This window comes from Lithobates pipiens, unplaced genomic scaffold (assembly GCF_037356315.1).
Source record: "Lithobates pipiens isolate NorthernLeopardFrog02 unplaced genomic scaffold, aLitPip1_a1.2 Scaffold_383, whole genome shotgun sequence".
Lineage (NCBI taxonomy): Eukaryota > Metazoa > Chordata > Amphibia > Anura > Ranidae > Lithobates > Lithobates pipiens.
Window position 1 is genome coordinate 5090 of NW_027507838.1, and position 15148 is coordinate 20237.

A 15148-nucleotide genomic window follows, 5' to 3' on the forward strand; every position below is an offset into this window, starting at 1 on the left:
AAGGAGGAGAGGAGTGAAGCAATAAATAATGGAAGGGCAGTGGGTATATGACGAAGTTGGGCAAAAAAGGTAGAAGGAAGAGGAGCCCGAGGTGGGCAGGAAGGAAATGGGTATACAATTCAGAGCTGGGCAAATAGGCAGTATAGGGGGGCAGATGAGCACGGAGTGGGTAGGAAGAGGGAGGAGCCCAAGGTGGATAGGAGGGCAAGGGGCATGCAAGCAGGAGTGGGGCAAATTCTATACTGGTATCAAGGTAGCACAGGAGGGCAGAGAAGCCCGGAGTGGATGGGAGGGCATGGCTGGGAGTGGGGAAAATGAGTAGGACCAGGGAGCCCAGAGTAAGGAGGGGGGGGGGGGGGGGAGAAGAGCCCGAGGCGGATGGGAAGGCAATGGGTATGTGCCAGAGTGGAGCAAATCCTAGACTGGTATGAAGGCAGTACAGGAGGGCAGAGAAGCCCAGCGTGGATGGGCGGGAAGGGGGTACATGACTGGGAGTGGGGCAAATCGGTTGAACAGAGGAGCCCAGTGTAAGAGGTGACAGAGGAGTCTGAGGTGGGTGGGAAGGCAATGGGTATTTGACTGGGAGTGGAGCAAATTCTAGAGGGGTATGAAGGCAGTATAAGAGGGCAAAAGGCGTCCATGCTGGATGGGAGGTCAGCGGGTATACGATTTGGAAGTGGGTTAGATTTTATATAGGGGTATGCAGACCGCTTAGGAGGGAAGGAGTCTGGGGTGGGAAAGAGAGCAGGAGGCATGTGACCGGGAGTGGGGCAAATACTAGAGCGGTATGTAGGCAGTACAGGAAGGGAGAGGAGCCCAGGAAATGGGAGAAGGGAAGGGCAGGTGTAGGTGATGGGAAAGGGGCAAATCCTAGAAGTGATTACAGGCAGCAAAGGAGGAGAAAAGAAGAATCTGGGGGTAAAAAGTGCAGATGGGGGAGGCAGAGTGAGCAGAAGACTGGGGCTCATTGTGGGGGGTGATGGATCCCATGGGAAGAAGTTGGGATCACTCATCGGGGTGGCCCAGAATCATGGGCACACAGATTTGCCACTTTATATCCATTCCCAGGGATGAAAACAGTACGTCTCAGAACCTCTGACCTCCCGTATATCACATAGGACATTTATTACCAGTAGAGGAACACTGTGCTCCATGCTTTCTGCACCTTGTACATAGGAGAGCTGAAACCCGGTACAGTTGATCCGTACTGCTGACACCGAATTGGGGGGGGGGTTCAGTTCAAGGAACAGCGTGCCAACATCTGAGATAACAGACCACCCACAGGGGCAGATGAGGGCAGAGGAGCGCCACCGAGAGTCCAATACATTCTCCACCAATACATGTGTAAGGCTGGCTATACACAATCTGATTGTACATTATTATTATACAGAATGTATAGAGCGCCAACAGTTTGCACGGCGCTATACAACATGGGGGCAGACAGTACAGTTACAATACAAGGGGAATCGGAGGGACCTGCTCATTAGAGCTTACAATCTCAGATACATGCTACAATCTGACAACACCCTCTACATTTTCCAAAAAGTAATATAAAAAGGTCCTACCTCCAAAAATCGCACAGACCCTTACACTACATTAGGTATTGGTAGATCTAAAGAAGATTGTACCATGTATGGCCAGCTAAAAAGTAGCGCCCTTCCAGTATATAGAGCACTGTGTGAATTACGGTGCCTGGACACGGGAAGAAGGTTACACCTCAGAGAACCAGGGCGATCGTAGGCGGAAGATTTTCATTGCGGTAGATCAGGGTGCCAATTTTTTTTTTTTTTTTTTTAAAGAAGCGATACCCCAAAAATGAAAAAATAAAACGTTTCCACTGCTCATGATGACTGCACCATCCAATTTACAGAAGGAAACATTTCAATGATGACCCTTCATAATACATGCTGGGCAATGCCAGGTCAGGGTGGCATCAACAGAGAGGGCGGTCCGATCCCAGGGGACCTCCACACCAATAATATACGATATAACATGGGATTGGTTTGGATACAAATGCAGAAGAAAAAAAAAAAAATTGTTACATTTTATACAAAACTACTTCCTGAAAATGTTATGGATGAGATTCACCAACATCACCCATTACAGATTAATGGCCAGACGGGCTGAGGGGGGGGGGGGCACTTTGGCACAGCAGCGGCTCGGCAATCCAAGAGGACTAAACCCCTCCCATCATTTTACCATGAACCACCCCCCCTCCTCCCCCATTCACATTTCAGTACTTTGCGGTGCATTTTTTGCCAATCTCCCTACTAGTGCCAAGGCTTAAAAGAGGAAGTTCTGTTGCAGCCATTTTCACATCCATCCCTCAGTTTGCTTAGAGGAAATGAAAAACAAAAACAAAAAATAAATAAAAGAAAAACAAAAAAAACACATACAACAAAACGCTGTCTGTACACATGCAGATATTTGTAAAAGATGTACAGAATAACTGCCTTGTTTAAAAAAAAAAAAAAAAAAAAAAGACATTGTTATACTTGATTTTGCCCATCTGTACTCTGTATTGTATTTTATATATTTTTTTTCAATCATTGTATTACAATTTTTGGAACAGATACAGCAAATAAGTCATTGTGTTTTTATTATTGTTTTGTGCATATGAAAATAATAAAAAAATAAAAATAATATATATTACAATTAAAAAAAACTTTTTTAAATAAATATATAAAATAATAATATAATATAATATAATATAATATAATATAATATAATATAATATAAATATATATATATATATATATATCTCTATATCCATCTATATATTTTTTTAAATAAATATATATTACAATTAAAAAAAAACACTTTTTTTAATATATATATATATATATATATATATATAAAATAATAATAAAATATAATATATCTCTCGATATCCATCTATATATATTTTTTTTTAATTAAAAAACTATTTTTTATTGTAATATATATTATTTATTTTTGTTTTGTTTTGTTTTTTTACGCCCTGACGCATATTTTTGGCCCTATAGTCTTTAATGAAAGTGCCTGCCAATGCAAGTTTTCATGTTTTTTTTGCACCCAAACTGTTCCCCCTCAAAACAAAAAACACCCCAGTTTGCATGCAAACAAATTCATAACTGCATAATAAAAATGTAATAAAAAAAAAAAAAAAAAAAAAAGAAAAAGGCTTCTAAATTCCCTGAAGAGCGCTCAGCTCCGGTGTGAATGGGAGCTATGGAAATAAAGTTTACAAGCACTTGCTGCACCCCGAGGGGTTAACCTGCTCCCAGTTTTTCGCTCCATCATTAATCGGCGAGCGATGGGGGATCATTAGTAGGTTTATTAAACTCCGCCGCCGTGCTCCTGGACGCGTTGTAGGGTTTCTATATGTAAAGTAGATATATGAAGCAGCTGCCTACCTTGGCCCTGCAGGATCAGGTCATCGATGTAGCACCAGCTGTCCTGCTCCATGGGTATGGAGTGTCAGCTCTTGGGCAGAGGCGCTGGTGGTGGTGGTGATGGGGATGCTGTGGACACATGGAGGTGTGAGGGATGGATGGGAAGGCAGAGCGTCCTCCACCCTGTGTACAGCCTCCACCTCCCTCAGGCTGCTGTCTGAGCACGTCCCGGGCACGCTGCCTGTTCCCACAGCGAACCTTACACAGCCCTATATGGGCTACGGCACTGCCAGGGGACCTATAGAGCGCCGATCCCTCCACTGCTCCCCCCTGACAGGTCATCCATTGCTTACATTCATGCTGCTCTTAAAGGGGGACTCCTAATGTATTTTACATACATACATACAAGAGATGAACTTCAAAAAAATAAATAAAATAAAGGTGCAAAAAATAAAAAATAAAAAAAAGTTTGGAGCAACTTGTATCATTCCAGATGTACCCGGGAGCAGCCATATTTGTTCATTACATATGCAGGCTCTGCTTCCTACCTAGTGATGGCACTTTATCATTCCTCTGATCTCACAGCAAGCAGACCAGACAGTTTTAGTGAAAATCAGACCCTCTCTGCAGTCTCTAATGAGGTTAAACATCCGCAAGTCCCCTGGCAGGCCGTGTGATCTTCACCTAGGCTCCGAGTCACATGACAGAAGCAGCAGTTGTTTTCACAGTAAGGAGGTACTTTTTATAATAATAATAAGAAGAAGATTTAGCAATGCTGCCTAGGGCTGTACTGGAAATTAGATCTCTGCTACCGAGAGATTAACCCCTTGTTGGCAATAATTCGATTTCACAAGATTACCATCAACAAATCTGACCTCAGCCATCCCTTCAGTCTTGCACAGTTGTATCGGCTCCTCTCCTGCACCGAAATGGCTTCCTCTGATTTCACTGCACACTGTGAGCTTCTCACAACGTGCATTAGAAGCTGCAGGAAGTCGGAGCCTGCTGCATTTCCTGGCTGGAAGACATTCAGCATCATCTAGCTCTTTCCTCCCCAGTCTGGCCATCCCTGGCCTGTCGTCCTCCCCGCCCCAGTCTGGCCGTCCCCGGCCCATTCCCCCCTCCCCTCCCCAGTCTGGCCGTCCCCGGCCCATTCCCCCCTCCCCTCCCCAGTCTGGCCGTCCCCGGCCCATTCCCCCCTCCCCTCCCCAGTCTGGCCGTCCCCGGCCCATTCTCCCCTCCCCTCCCCAGACTGGCCGCCCCTGGCCCATTCCCCCCTCCCCTCCCCAGTCTGGCCGCCCCCGGCCCATTCCCCCCTCCCCTCCCCAGTCTGGCCGCCCCCGGCCCATTCCCCCCTCCCCTCCCCAGTCTGGCCGCCCCGGCCCATTCCCCCCTCCCCTCCCCAGTCTGGCCGCCCCGGCCCATTCCCCCCTCCCCTCCCCAGTCTGGCCGCCCCCGGCCCGTGCCCCCTACCCTCTCCCCAGTCTGGCCGCCCCCGGCCCGTGCCCCCTACCCTCTCCCCAGTCTGGCCGCCCCCGGCCCGTGCCCCCTACCCTCTCCCCAGTCTGGCCGCCCCCGGCCCGTGCCCCCTACCCTCTCCCCAGTCTGGCCGCCCCCGGCCCGTGCCCCCTACCCTCTCCCCAGTCTGGCCGCCCCCTGCCCGTGCCCCCTACCCTCCCCAGTCTGGCCGCCCTCGGCCCTTGCCCCCTACCCTCCCCAGCTGTCCCCAGCAGATCCCCCCCTCCCCAGTCGGCCTGCACCATCTCCCCCTCCCCAGTCAGCCTGGGTGGTCCACCCTCCCCAGTTTGGCCGGCCCTGCCCCCCCCCTCAGTCTGGCCGGTCCACCCTCCCCAGTCTGGCCGGCCCTGGCCCGGCCCCCCCACTCCCCAGTCTGGCCGGCCCTGGCCCGGCCCCCCCACTCCCCAGTCTGGCCGGCCCTGGCCCGGCCCCCCCACTCCCCAGTCTGGCCGGCCCTGGCCCGGCCCCCCCACTCACCAGTCTGGCCGGCCCTGGCCCGGCCCCCCCACTCACCAGTCTGGCCGGCCCTGGCCCGGCCCCCCCACTCCCCAGTCTGGCCGGCCCTGGCCCGGCCCCCCCACTCCCCAGTCTGGCCGGCCCTGGCCCGGCCCCCCCACTCCCCAGTCTGGCCGGCCCTGGCCCGGCCCCCCCACTCACCAGTCTGGCCGGCCCTGGCCCGGCCCCCCCACTCACCAGTCTGGCCGGCCCTGGCCCGGCCCCCCCACTCACCAGTCCCATTCATTAATTGGATATCAGCTTTGATCCTGGAGGCTCAGCATCGCCTGTGGGTGGTCTGCATGGAAATACAGCGGGTCTAGGAATGCCCATTCCTCTAGACCAGGGATCCTCAAACTACGGCCCTCCAGCTGTTGTGGAACTACATATCCCATGATGCATTGTAAAACTCTGACATTCACAGACATGACTAGGCATGATGGGAATCGTAGTTCCTGAACAACTGGAGGGCCATAGTTTGAAGACCCCTGCTCTAGACTGACACCCACCCATCGAGGCATTCTGATATTGGACAGACCAATGCTTACATCAGGCCCGAGGGCTACTGACATCAGGGTGCTGTGATATTTTCAGTAAGCTAAGTACAGACAGACACTCTGTTGGCACCCCCAACCCGCCATGATCTGCCTGCATTACATAGAGGAGCACAGAGACCTAGTGATGAGGTCACTGGGACTAAAATAAGTTATGTAATGAAAATAGAAAAAAGGTTTTTATTTTAAAAATGTATATTGTATGTTGATTTGGGGTGGGGAACCAGTGATGCAGATTAAGCTTCAGCTAAATGTCAGAATCCAGAGAGCTCCCTATGTGTGTGCTGGAAGGGATAGCATTCCCAAATTCTGTGGCATTTTCTCTGCTTGATGTGTCAATCACATCTAATCCTCCAGAGAGCAGCGAATCAGAAAGAGACCCAAGAGTGGAAGGATCAGAGAGATTCTAATGTTCATAAAGTAGTATTAGAGAGCTGGAAGAGGATCCCAGGGGGCGGGACAAGGAACCCTGCAGCCAATATAAAGAGACCGCCCTTCCTCTCCTATAATACGATTGTGCAGGGTCCCCGTCTGTCAGATTCTCTGGTCTTAGAACAATGGGGTACATACAGATGCATACCCCAGTCAGGGTAAACTTTTGACACAGTTAGAGGACATCTCCATGTTCTGCCCGCGAGGTGTCACCGGATCTCCACCCAATGAAAGGTCACAGCTAAAGAGCACCTGTCACTCACAGCCTACATTCATCCCAGAAACCCGAGCCAAGGAATGCATTTCGTCAATGTACAGGAGGATACCCGAGACTGGAGGCTCCGGCCCCTTGGTGCCTCGTGCCTCGGTGAGCTCATCAACTGGAATAAGCCCACCAACAATTATATGTCACCGCTGAGGATTTCCCCATCCACCGGAGAGTCTCCCAGCCTGGGAGGGACTACAAGTCCCAGCATATCAACTGGCATTCTGAGGGCATGCCGGGGCTTGCAGCTCCTCAGATCCATCACTGACTATACCAGGACCTCCATTTCCTCCCCTAGCTGGCATGGCCTTCTGGGTGTTGCAGTTCGGCAGAAAACACGTTGACTTTTGCAGTTATCCATCTGGTGTTCAGCCATCACTGGGTATACTGGGACTTGCAGTTCATCCGGCATTGGCATTGTTTCTCCCTCCTGCTGGAAGGGCATGCAGAGATTTGTAGTTCCACAGAAGATTCTGGGAGTTGTAGCTCCTCAAAATGGAAATAAGCCATTGCTGGCTAAACTGGCACTTGCAGTTCAGCTGACAGCCAGCAGGGCTTTCTGGGACTTGTAATGACTCATTTAGAAGACCTGCTGCGACTTGTAGTTCCCCAGCCAACGTGCAAGCATCACTGGCTATGTTGCAAAGTAGAGTTCCTTAGCTGGTGTTCATTGATAAGTAGTCTACCCACCCGCTGTAAGGACATACTAGGATTAGTAGTTTCTAAATTAGAAGATATGCTGGAACTCTTAGTTCCTCAGCTGGAATTGAGCCACAACAGGCTATCCTATGACTTGTAGTTGTTCAGCTAACGTTCAGCCCCTGCTGGCTGTTTGAGACATTTAGTTTAGCTAGAGGACCCCTATGACAATTTCAGGTAAGTAGATGGCACAGGGGCCCAGGATCACCCTGGGATGCAGGACCGGCACATTCCTCATGTGCAGAGCTGTGCAAGTTGCACAGTCAGCACTACTCGAGAATGTTGGACACCTGCAGGGGTGAAAGAGAGCCAGTGGGGGCATGGCTTACCCAAAGAAGAGGCATATCAGGATTGCGGGCCCTCGGGGTACAAGTCAAGAGCAGGTGGTGGAAAACACTAGGGATCCGTCTAGTAGTGAAGGGCCAGCTGGGTACCTGGGGTCCCCTTGAAAGGGCCGGCTGGGGACCCCTTGCAAGGGGCAATGGGACCTGGGGTCCCCTTGCAAGGGGCAATGGGACCTGGGATCCCCTTGCAAGGGGCAATGGGACCCCCTTGCAAGGGGCAATGGGACCCCCTTGCAAGGGGCAATGGGACCTGGGATCCCCTTGCAAGGGGCAATGGGACCTGGGATCCCCTTGCAAGGGGCAATGGGACCTGGGATCCCCTTGCAAGGGGCAATGGGACCTGGGATCCCCTTGCAAGGGGCAATGGGACCTGGGATCCCCTTGCAAGGGGCAATGGGACCTGGGATCCCCTTGCAAGGGGCAATGGGACCTGGGATCCCCTTGCAAGGGGCAATGGGACCTGGGATCCCTTTGCTAGGGGCAATGGGACCTGGGATCCCCTTGCTAGGGGCAATGGGACCTGGGATCACCTTGGAAGGCCTGAGGAGGGGGCTTTAGCTGCCCAGATGCCATTAGACTCAAAATTTTCTGCCCTAGTGAAGGCGGATGAATCCCTGTGTGTAGGCTGGCAGCCACCATGCCGCTGACTCATTCCACCCCAGGGACACGACTTCCCATCACCCTGCAAGCAGGGAGATTGATCATGTCAGCCCACATGCCAGGCGCAGAGCGGCAGTCTCATACTTGAGCAGCGAGTAATGCTTGGAACCCCTCCAATTCCTTCCATCACACCCCCTTCTGCTCTTCGTCACTGGACGGACACAAATGCTGGGGCCCCTGGGTGCAATCTTAGCACCCACATACCAACATAAGATCAGAATAATATTGGCCAAGCGTGTCCCTGGCATCACTGAGGATTGTGGGACGGGTTGACAAGCTTCAGATGTTTTCCAGCATGCTGAACACATTGTGCGTCAATGGTTGCTCAGTATCCTGCATTTCTAACAATCACATCGTACATGGCCTCAATGTTTGTCGAACGGCTGAGAAGCGGCTCCATATCTCTACTACCCTCTTGTTAACATTAGGCTGCTCTTCAGCCATATTTGTAACTTTGTTCATCCAGCCTTATGACAGATACACCCTGCCCCAGTATATGGCCAGAGGGTGACAACACTATTTACAGCCCGCAGCCCTGTTCGTTTCGAATTCACTTCCTCAGCATTGCATTGCCACATGCATAAGGACCTCCCTGTGCTGTACTCTAAGCTTCCTAAACACCCACCCCCTCAACAGCTCCCAATGCCTGTAATAGGGCAATACACCAGCACTGTACAGTGCAACAGACCCTGGTAGATCCTCCCACCGTCAGCCTGATTTCTGCTGCTCAGGGCGGAAGGAGACACATTTCAGGTGGTTATACAATTTTGTAGAGCAGAGAGGACTTCCATAAAGAAGCATAATAGTTATAATCTAAAGCCATCATAAGGATGAGAACTCAAGGGAGGCGTGGGGAGTCCAGAAGACGGACATGATTTAGAACCTTAAGCGGTCATTGGAGGTGGTCTAGAGGAAGGCGTGAGGATTGGCCCCCCCAATGCAATTTTTCACCAAAAAAAAAAAAAAAAAAACAGGCCACAAAACTTCCACATTTACTGAGTGGTGGGCACATAGCAAAATGGAGTCACCGTGGCTCTCCAGTTGGACAAAACATCCCCAGCCCACCCAAAAGTGGCATTTTACGAATTTATTTCATAATTCGTTAACATCCATCCACTAAATAGAAATATTTTTGGATTGGGCAGTCATTCAACCTCTCTAGAATACTCTGCTAGAAACCTTCAGTGGTCAGTTGCATGGATCTACCATACACCTACTGACCAAGAACGCTTAATAAATACTCTTAAAAAAAAATAAAAAATTGAAGGCTACTTTATGGTCTAGGCCATGGAAAAGAAAGTGCAGAACCAACATGACCGGGAATCAGGAAATACTTTACTGATCAACTTTTATAAGTAGTGTACGGTATCATTACATACCTTCTTCTGGAGAAGATTCTGAATTTGGTACATCCTCCGTTGACGGCTCTGTGACCTCAACCCAACTTTCGTCTACATGGACAGTCTCTTTACCATCTTTGGCTTCTGGAGGACTCTGGGTAAGAACAACAGTTTGTGACACCACCTGTAAAACCACCTCCTTGGATTCAGATGGATTCAGAGTAGGAACAGTTTCTGGCACAGCTTGGAGGACTTCATCTTTGGATCCAAATGGAATCTGAGCACGAATGGTCTCCGATACACTTTGGAGGACGTTCTCTTTAGTCTCTGTTTTTGACAAATCTTCAAAAACATCTTTGGATTCTGGAGGATTTGGGGAAGGTAGAGCAGCTTCTGAAGGCTTTTGGAGGACCTCCACCTTTGGCACAGTCAGCGGGTCCTCTTCCCTGTCTTTGTCCGGCAGGTCAGGTTCGGATGTTGGTTCCTTGGTCCCTGGTAATGGCTCAGTTTCTGGCACACAGATGCCCGCACCTGTACCTGCCAGTATCACCTGTTTAATGTCTTCTGGATAAGAATCTTGTGCATTATGAGGTAAAGTCAACGAAACAGACACACTCTGGAGATGACTCTGAATATGTAAGACTTTTGTTGTCACGACGGACCTTTGTTCTGTAATAGTCTGACTTTCTGAAATTAAGACCGTTTTTTCTTCTTTAGCCACTGGAAGGTTCTGGGAAGGAGTAGCTAAAGACATTTCCAGGTCATCCGTAATCTTGGTTTCAGAAGTGGACTTTTTGATGGCGTTTTCCAGTTTTACTTCTTCTACCTCTCGTACAGTTTCTGGAGTATTCCCCTGCTTGTCCTCATTGATTAAAGAGCTAATATTTTGATCTACAGTGAAAGTATCCAGTATTATAGTCCTTATTTGCTTAGGACTGATTTCAGATTTTAGTTCAGCTTTGGTCTGATCCATTTCTTGGATAGCCTCCTCTTTTGCTGGCTGGGTGGCAGAAATTTCTGGGCCTTCCATTCTTGTTGATTTTATAACCACTTCTTTGCCCTTGTCTTTATTTTTGGACCCTTGTTTGCTCTCCTTCTGATCAATTTCCTGATCTATGCTAGCTTGGAGGGTATCCTCCTCCTTCTCTTTCTTTGCTAGTTGGGTGGCAGAAATCTCTGGGCCTTCTATTTTTGCTACAGCCTTCTCTGCCCCGTCACCTTTACTCTTGGACCCCTTTTTGCCCTTATCCTGTCCAATTTCTTGGTCTAGGTTAGGTTGGAGGGTAACCTCCCTCTCCTGTTTCTTTGCCGTTTGGATAGCAAGGACCTGTGTACCTTTAATTTTTGCCGATTCTCTATCCGTCTCCTTGGCCTGGTCATCCTTACTCTTGGACCCTTTTTTGCTCTTCTCCTCAGAAACTACCTGGTCTAAACTAGGCTGGGGGGTTGCTTCCCGAGACATTCCTATGCTGGTGAAAGACTCTTCAACTACCTCTCCAACCCAATCTTTCTGTTTATGAGCTTTGCTCTTTTTGCCTTCTTTAATCTCTAGTGCCTGTTCTGTCTTGCTGGTTACTACACTAGTGCTTGTCTGACTAAGCGTCACATGTACAATGGTTTCCTCCTGTATAACCTTTTCTGTATATTTCTCAATTTTCTTGTGTTGAGTTATTAGGGGTTCACTAGTCACCTGCACCGCAGTTAAGGCCTGGGTCACCTCTACTCTCTGCTCGGGCTCTTCCTTCTTGGTCTCACTCTTGGGCTTGGGCTCTTCCTTCTTGGCCTCACTCTTGGGCTTGGGCTCTTCCTTCTTGGCCTCACTCTTGGGCTTGGGCTCTTCCTTCTTGGCCTCACTCTTGGGCTTGGGCTCTTCCTTCTTGGCCTCACTCTTGGGCTCTTCCTTCTTGGCCTCACTCTTGGGCTCTTCCTTCTTGGCCTCACTCTTGGGCTCTTCCTTCTTGGCCTCACTCTTGGGCTTGGGCTCTTCCTTCTTGGCCTCACTCTTGGGCTTGGGCTCTTCCTTCTTGGCCTCACTCTTGGGCTTGGGCTCTTCCTTCTTGGCCTCACTCTTGGGCTTGGGCTCTTCCTTCTTGGCCTCACTCTTGGGCTTGGGCTCTTCCTTCTTGGCCTCACTCTTGGGCTTGGGCTCTTCCTTCTTGGCCTCACTCTTGGGCTTGGGCTCTTCCTTCTTGGCCTCACTCTTGGGCTTGGGCTCTTCCTTCTTGGCCTCACTCTTGGGCTTGGGCTCTTCCTTCTTGGCCTCACTCTTGGGCTTGGGCTCTTCCTTCTTGGCCTCACTCTTGGGCTTGGGCTCTTCCTTCTTGGCCTCACTCTTGGGCTTGGGCTCTTCCTTCTTGGCCTCACTCTTGGGCTTGGGCTCTTCCTTCTTGGCCTCACTCTTGGGCTTGGGCTCTTCCTTCTTGGCCTCACTCTTGGGCTTGGGCTCTTCCTTCTTGGCCTCACTCTTGGGCTTGGGCTCTTCCTTCTTGGCCTCACTCTTGGGCTTGGGCTCTTCCTTCTTGGCCTCACTCTTGGGCTTGGGCTCTTCCTTCTTGGCCTCACTCTTGGGCTTGGGCTCTTCCTTCTTGGCCTCACTCTTGGGCTTGGGCTCTTCCTTCTTGGCCTCACTCTTGGGCTTGGGCTCTTCCTTCTTGGCCTCACTCTTGGGCTTGGGCTCTTCCTTCTTGGCCTCACTCTTGGGCTTGGGCTCTTCCTTCTTGGCCTCACTCTTGGGCTTGGGCTCTTCCTTCTTGGCCTCACTCTTGGGCTTGGGCTCTTCCTTCTTGGCCTCACTCTTGGGCTTGGGCTCTTCCTTCTTGGCCTCACTCTTGGGCTTGGGCTCTTCTTTCTTAACCTCACTCTTGGGCTTGGGCTCTTCCTTCTTAACCTCACTCTTGGGCTCTTCCTTCTTGGCCTCACTCTTGGGCTCTTCCTTCTTAACCTCACTCTGGGGCTCAAGATTTGGTACAGAATTAAGCTTTTTCTCTTTTTCTGATGTTTTTTCCTGGGCCTGCTTCTGATACTTCTGACCTTTGACCTCTAACTGGATGTCTGCTTTTGCCTCAGTGATTGGAGGTGCGGCGGAAGTCACCGGAATTGGAATTTCAGAAATCTCGCTCTCTTTTTTCTTTTTGTTTTTTCGCTTACTCCCTTGACCCTGTGACTCTACAGCCTCTGGGTTTGAAGCTACTTGAGCTTCAGTTACTTGTACATCTATATGGTCCACCTTTTGAAAATCATTTTTCTGCTTCTCCTCTTGCTTAGAGTCTACTTTTACTGACTCAAAAAGAGGGGTCCTTATGCTTGAGGCCTGCACAGCCTCTAGTACCTCTGTGTCGATGTGATTATTTGCTTTTTGCTTTTTTGATTGAACCTCACCCTTTTGCTGCTTGAGCTCCTGTTCAAATATCTTTTGAACTTTTGAGGTCTCTTTAATCTCCATGTGTTCCCCTTGCATGTAGTTAGTGGTCTCTAGCGTTTTATGAGTGATGACTGAAGTCCTATTCGTTAGGGGGACTACATGGTGCTCAAGTGACTTTTCTACTACTAGGTTTCTGGCCTCCTCCCAGGGTTGTAACAGTCTGGCCTCTGGTTTATTTCCTGCATATTGTAGCTGTGAGGTTGAGGTGACGCTATTTATAATGATCTCAGACTCCCTTGCTCGATTCTCCTCCCTCCTCTCCTCCTGTCTCTCATGAATGGAGGCGATGGGACTCAGACCTGTCAGAAAGTCAGCATGTGCTCTTACTGCCTGCTTGCTAGTCACTTCTGACTTTCTGAACCCCTGTGTCTCTGCCAGTCTTTTCTCAGCTATCCTCCTCTCTGTGATCTCTAAGGCTGTCCTCTCTACAGAGCTCTTTCTACCATCGTCCCACTTTTGACTTTCCCTACTGCTCCCCCATTTCTCTCCACCATTCAGAACATGAAAAGCATGACTAGGGTAACTTGTTCCCCTCTTCTGCTCATCCCTGTCCGCCCCTCTCTGCCACCCACCTTCCTGCCAGCTGTTCTCAACCACGTGGGGAGCGGTGGAGCCATGTGTGCCATCCTGCCCTCTCTGAATCACAGTCTGCTCTCTTCGCCGGTACTCTTGCCTCTCCACGTCGCCCTGGGGCTTTGGGACATAGGATGTAGGTCCCCGGATGGACTGGACGTTTGCAGCAGGTGTCCTCCTAGGTGCACCTATGGGAGGGACAGGACGCCTCACTCTCTGGAGAGAAGCCGGCACAATCTCGGGAGGGAGATGAAGGTACTGTCGCAGGTAAGCGATGCCTTCGTTAGTGAGGTACCAGTAGCAATGCCTCCATACGAAAGTTTCCCGGACCAACCCACGTGACTTCAGCGATCCCATGGCTTTGGTTACCTGTAGGTTGGTGACACCGGGCACCTCGGCGTGGCGGCTCTGCGGCCTCTCGTCGTTGGTTGCCACCATGACTCCATCTCTGAAAAGGATTTCATAGATCGCCCGCAGGCGATCCCGCGGCATCAGCATCCCGGCCACCATCTTGGCGAATGAGGCTCAAATGCAAATGGCAGCTTTAAAAAAATTCCAGCACCAGTAAGAAAAAAAAAAAAAAAAAAGGAACGGATCCTGAGCAATAAATAAAAAGCCGTAAAAATTCCTGGAGCCACGCTAAACTAAAAAACGAATCTGATCCCCCTGAATGGCTGTGTAACAGGGAGAAGCGACAGCTCCGCTCTGCAATAATCTCTGCAGAGCCTAAAAATGAGCAGCAAGAAAAGTTTTTTTTTTCCTCCTCCCAGAGTTGCTTCTCTCCCCCCCCTCCTCAGCTGCCTTTGGAGAGGACTCCACCTCCAGGGTGTCAGAGAGACTGGACAGAGAAGAGAGACAGCACAGGGCGTAGAGAGACAGCACAGAGCGCGAGACAGGCGCACCCAACCAGCACCTTCTGCCCATGCCTATACCAGGAACCCAACTGGGTCCCCCCCCCCCCCCCCATCAATCACCCTGGTTAAACATTGCTGAGTAGTTTTACTACCCGCATGGCAGTGTCACCATTGCAGGAACTAATGTAACTAATTCAGCAGGAAACTGGATACAATGTAACAATTCATCTCAGTGTAAAAGTCACCATGAGGACATGGCTACTTAATTATTGGCCGAGCGTGCATGTCTATAAGACAAGCACTGTACATGCATTGTGGGGGGAAGAATGACAGACAATCACCCAACGATTCCAACCAGGTGGGCTGGTAGAGCAACCAAAAAAAAAACATTAGTCATCCATAAAATGATTGCAGCAACGACACCACCATCCACACACCAGGCAACATCTGCCCTTCCCGTTGTCAGCTCCACATGCAACTGATGTTCAGATTTTCATTGCAATATAAAATTGCAGTTATATCTTTAAGATGCAGTGGGAGGCGCTGGATAATTCCATTTTTTTTAAATTATGAACATCTTACAGCAGGAAACGATTAGTATGGAAGGCTCTTATATCAT

The 15148-nt window shown here is 50.0% G+C and overlaps 1 protein-coding gene across 1 annotated transcript; it reads right to left on the minus strand.

Annotated features, from left to right (window-relative positions):
* Positions 1 to 9695: 9695 nt before the first annotated feature.
* LOC143956640 (uncharacterized) lies at positions 9696 to 14560 on the minus strand. The gene has a single exon (XM_077466835.1). The coding sequence runs from the start codon at positions 14183 to 14185 to the stop codon at positions 9713 to 9715; it is 4473 nt and encodes a 1490-aa protein (XP_077322961.1). The 5' UTR covers positions 14186 to 14560; the 3' UTR covers positions 9696 to 9712.
* Positions 14561 to 15148: the final 588 nt, after the last annotated feature.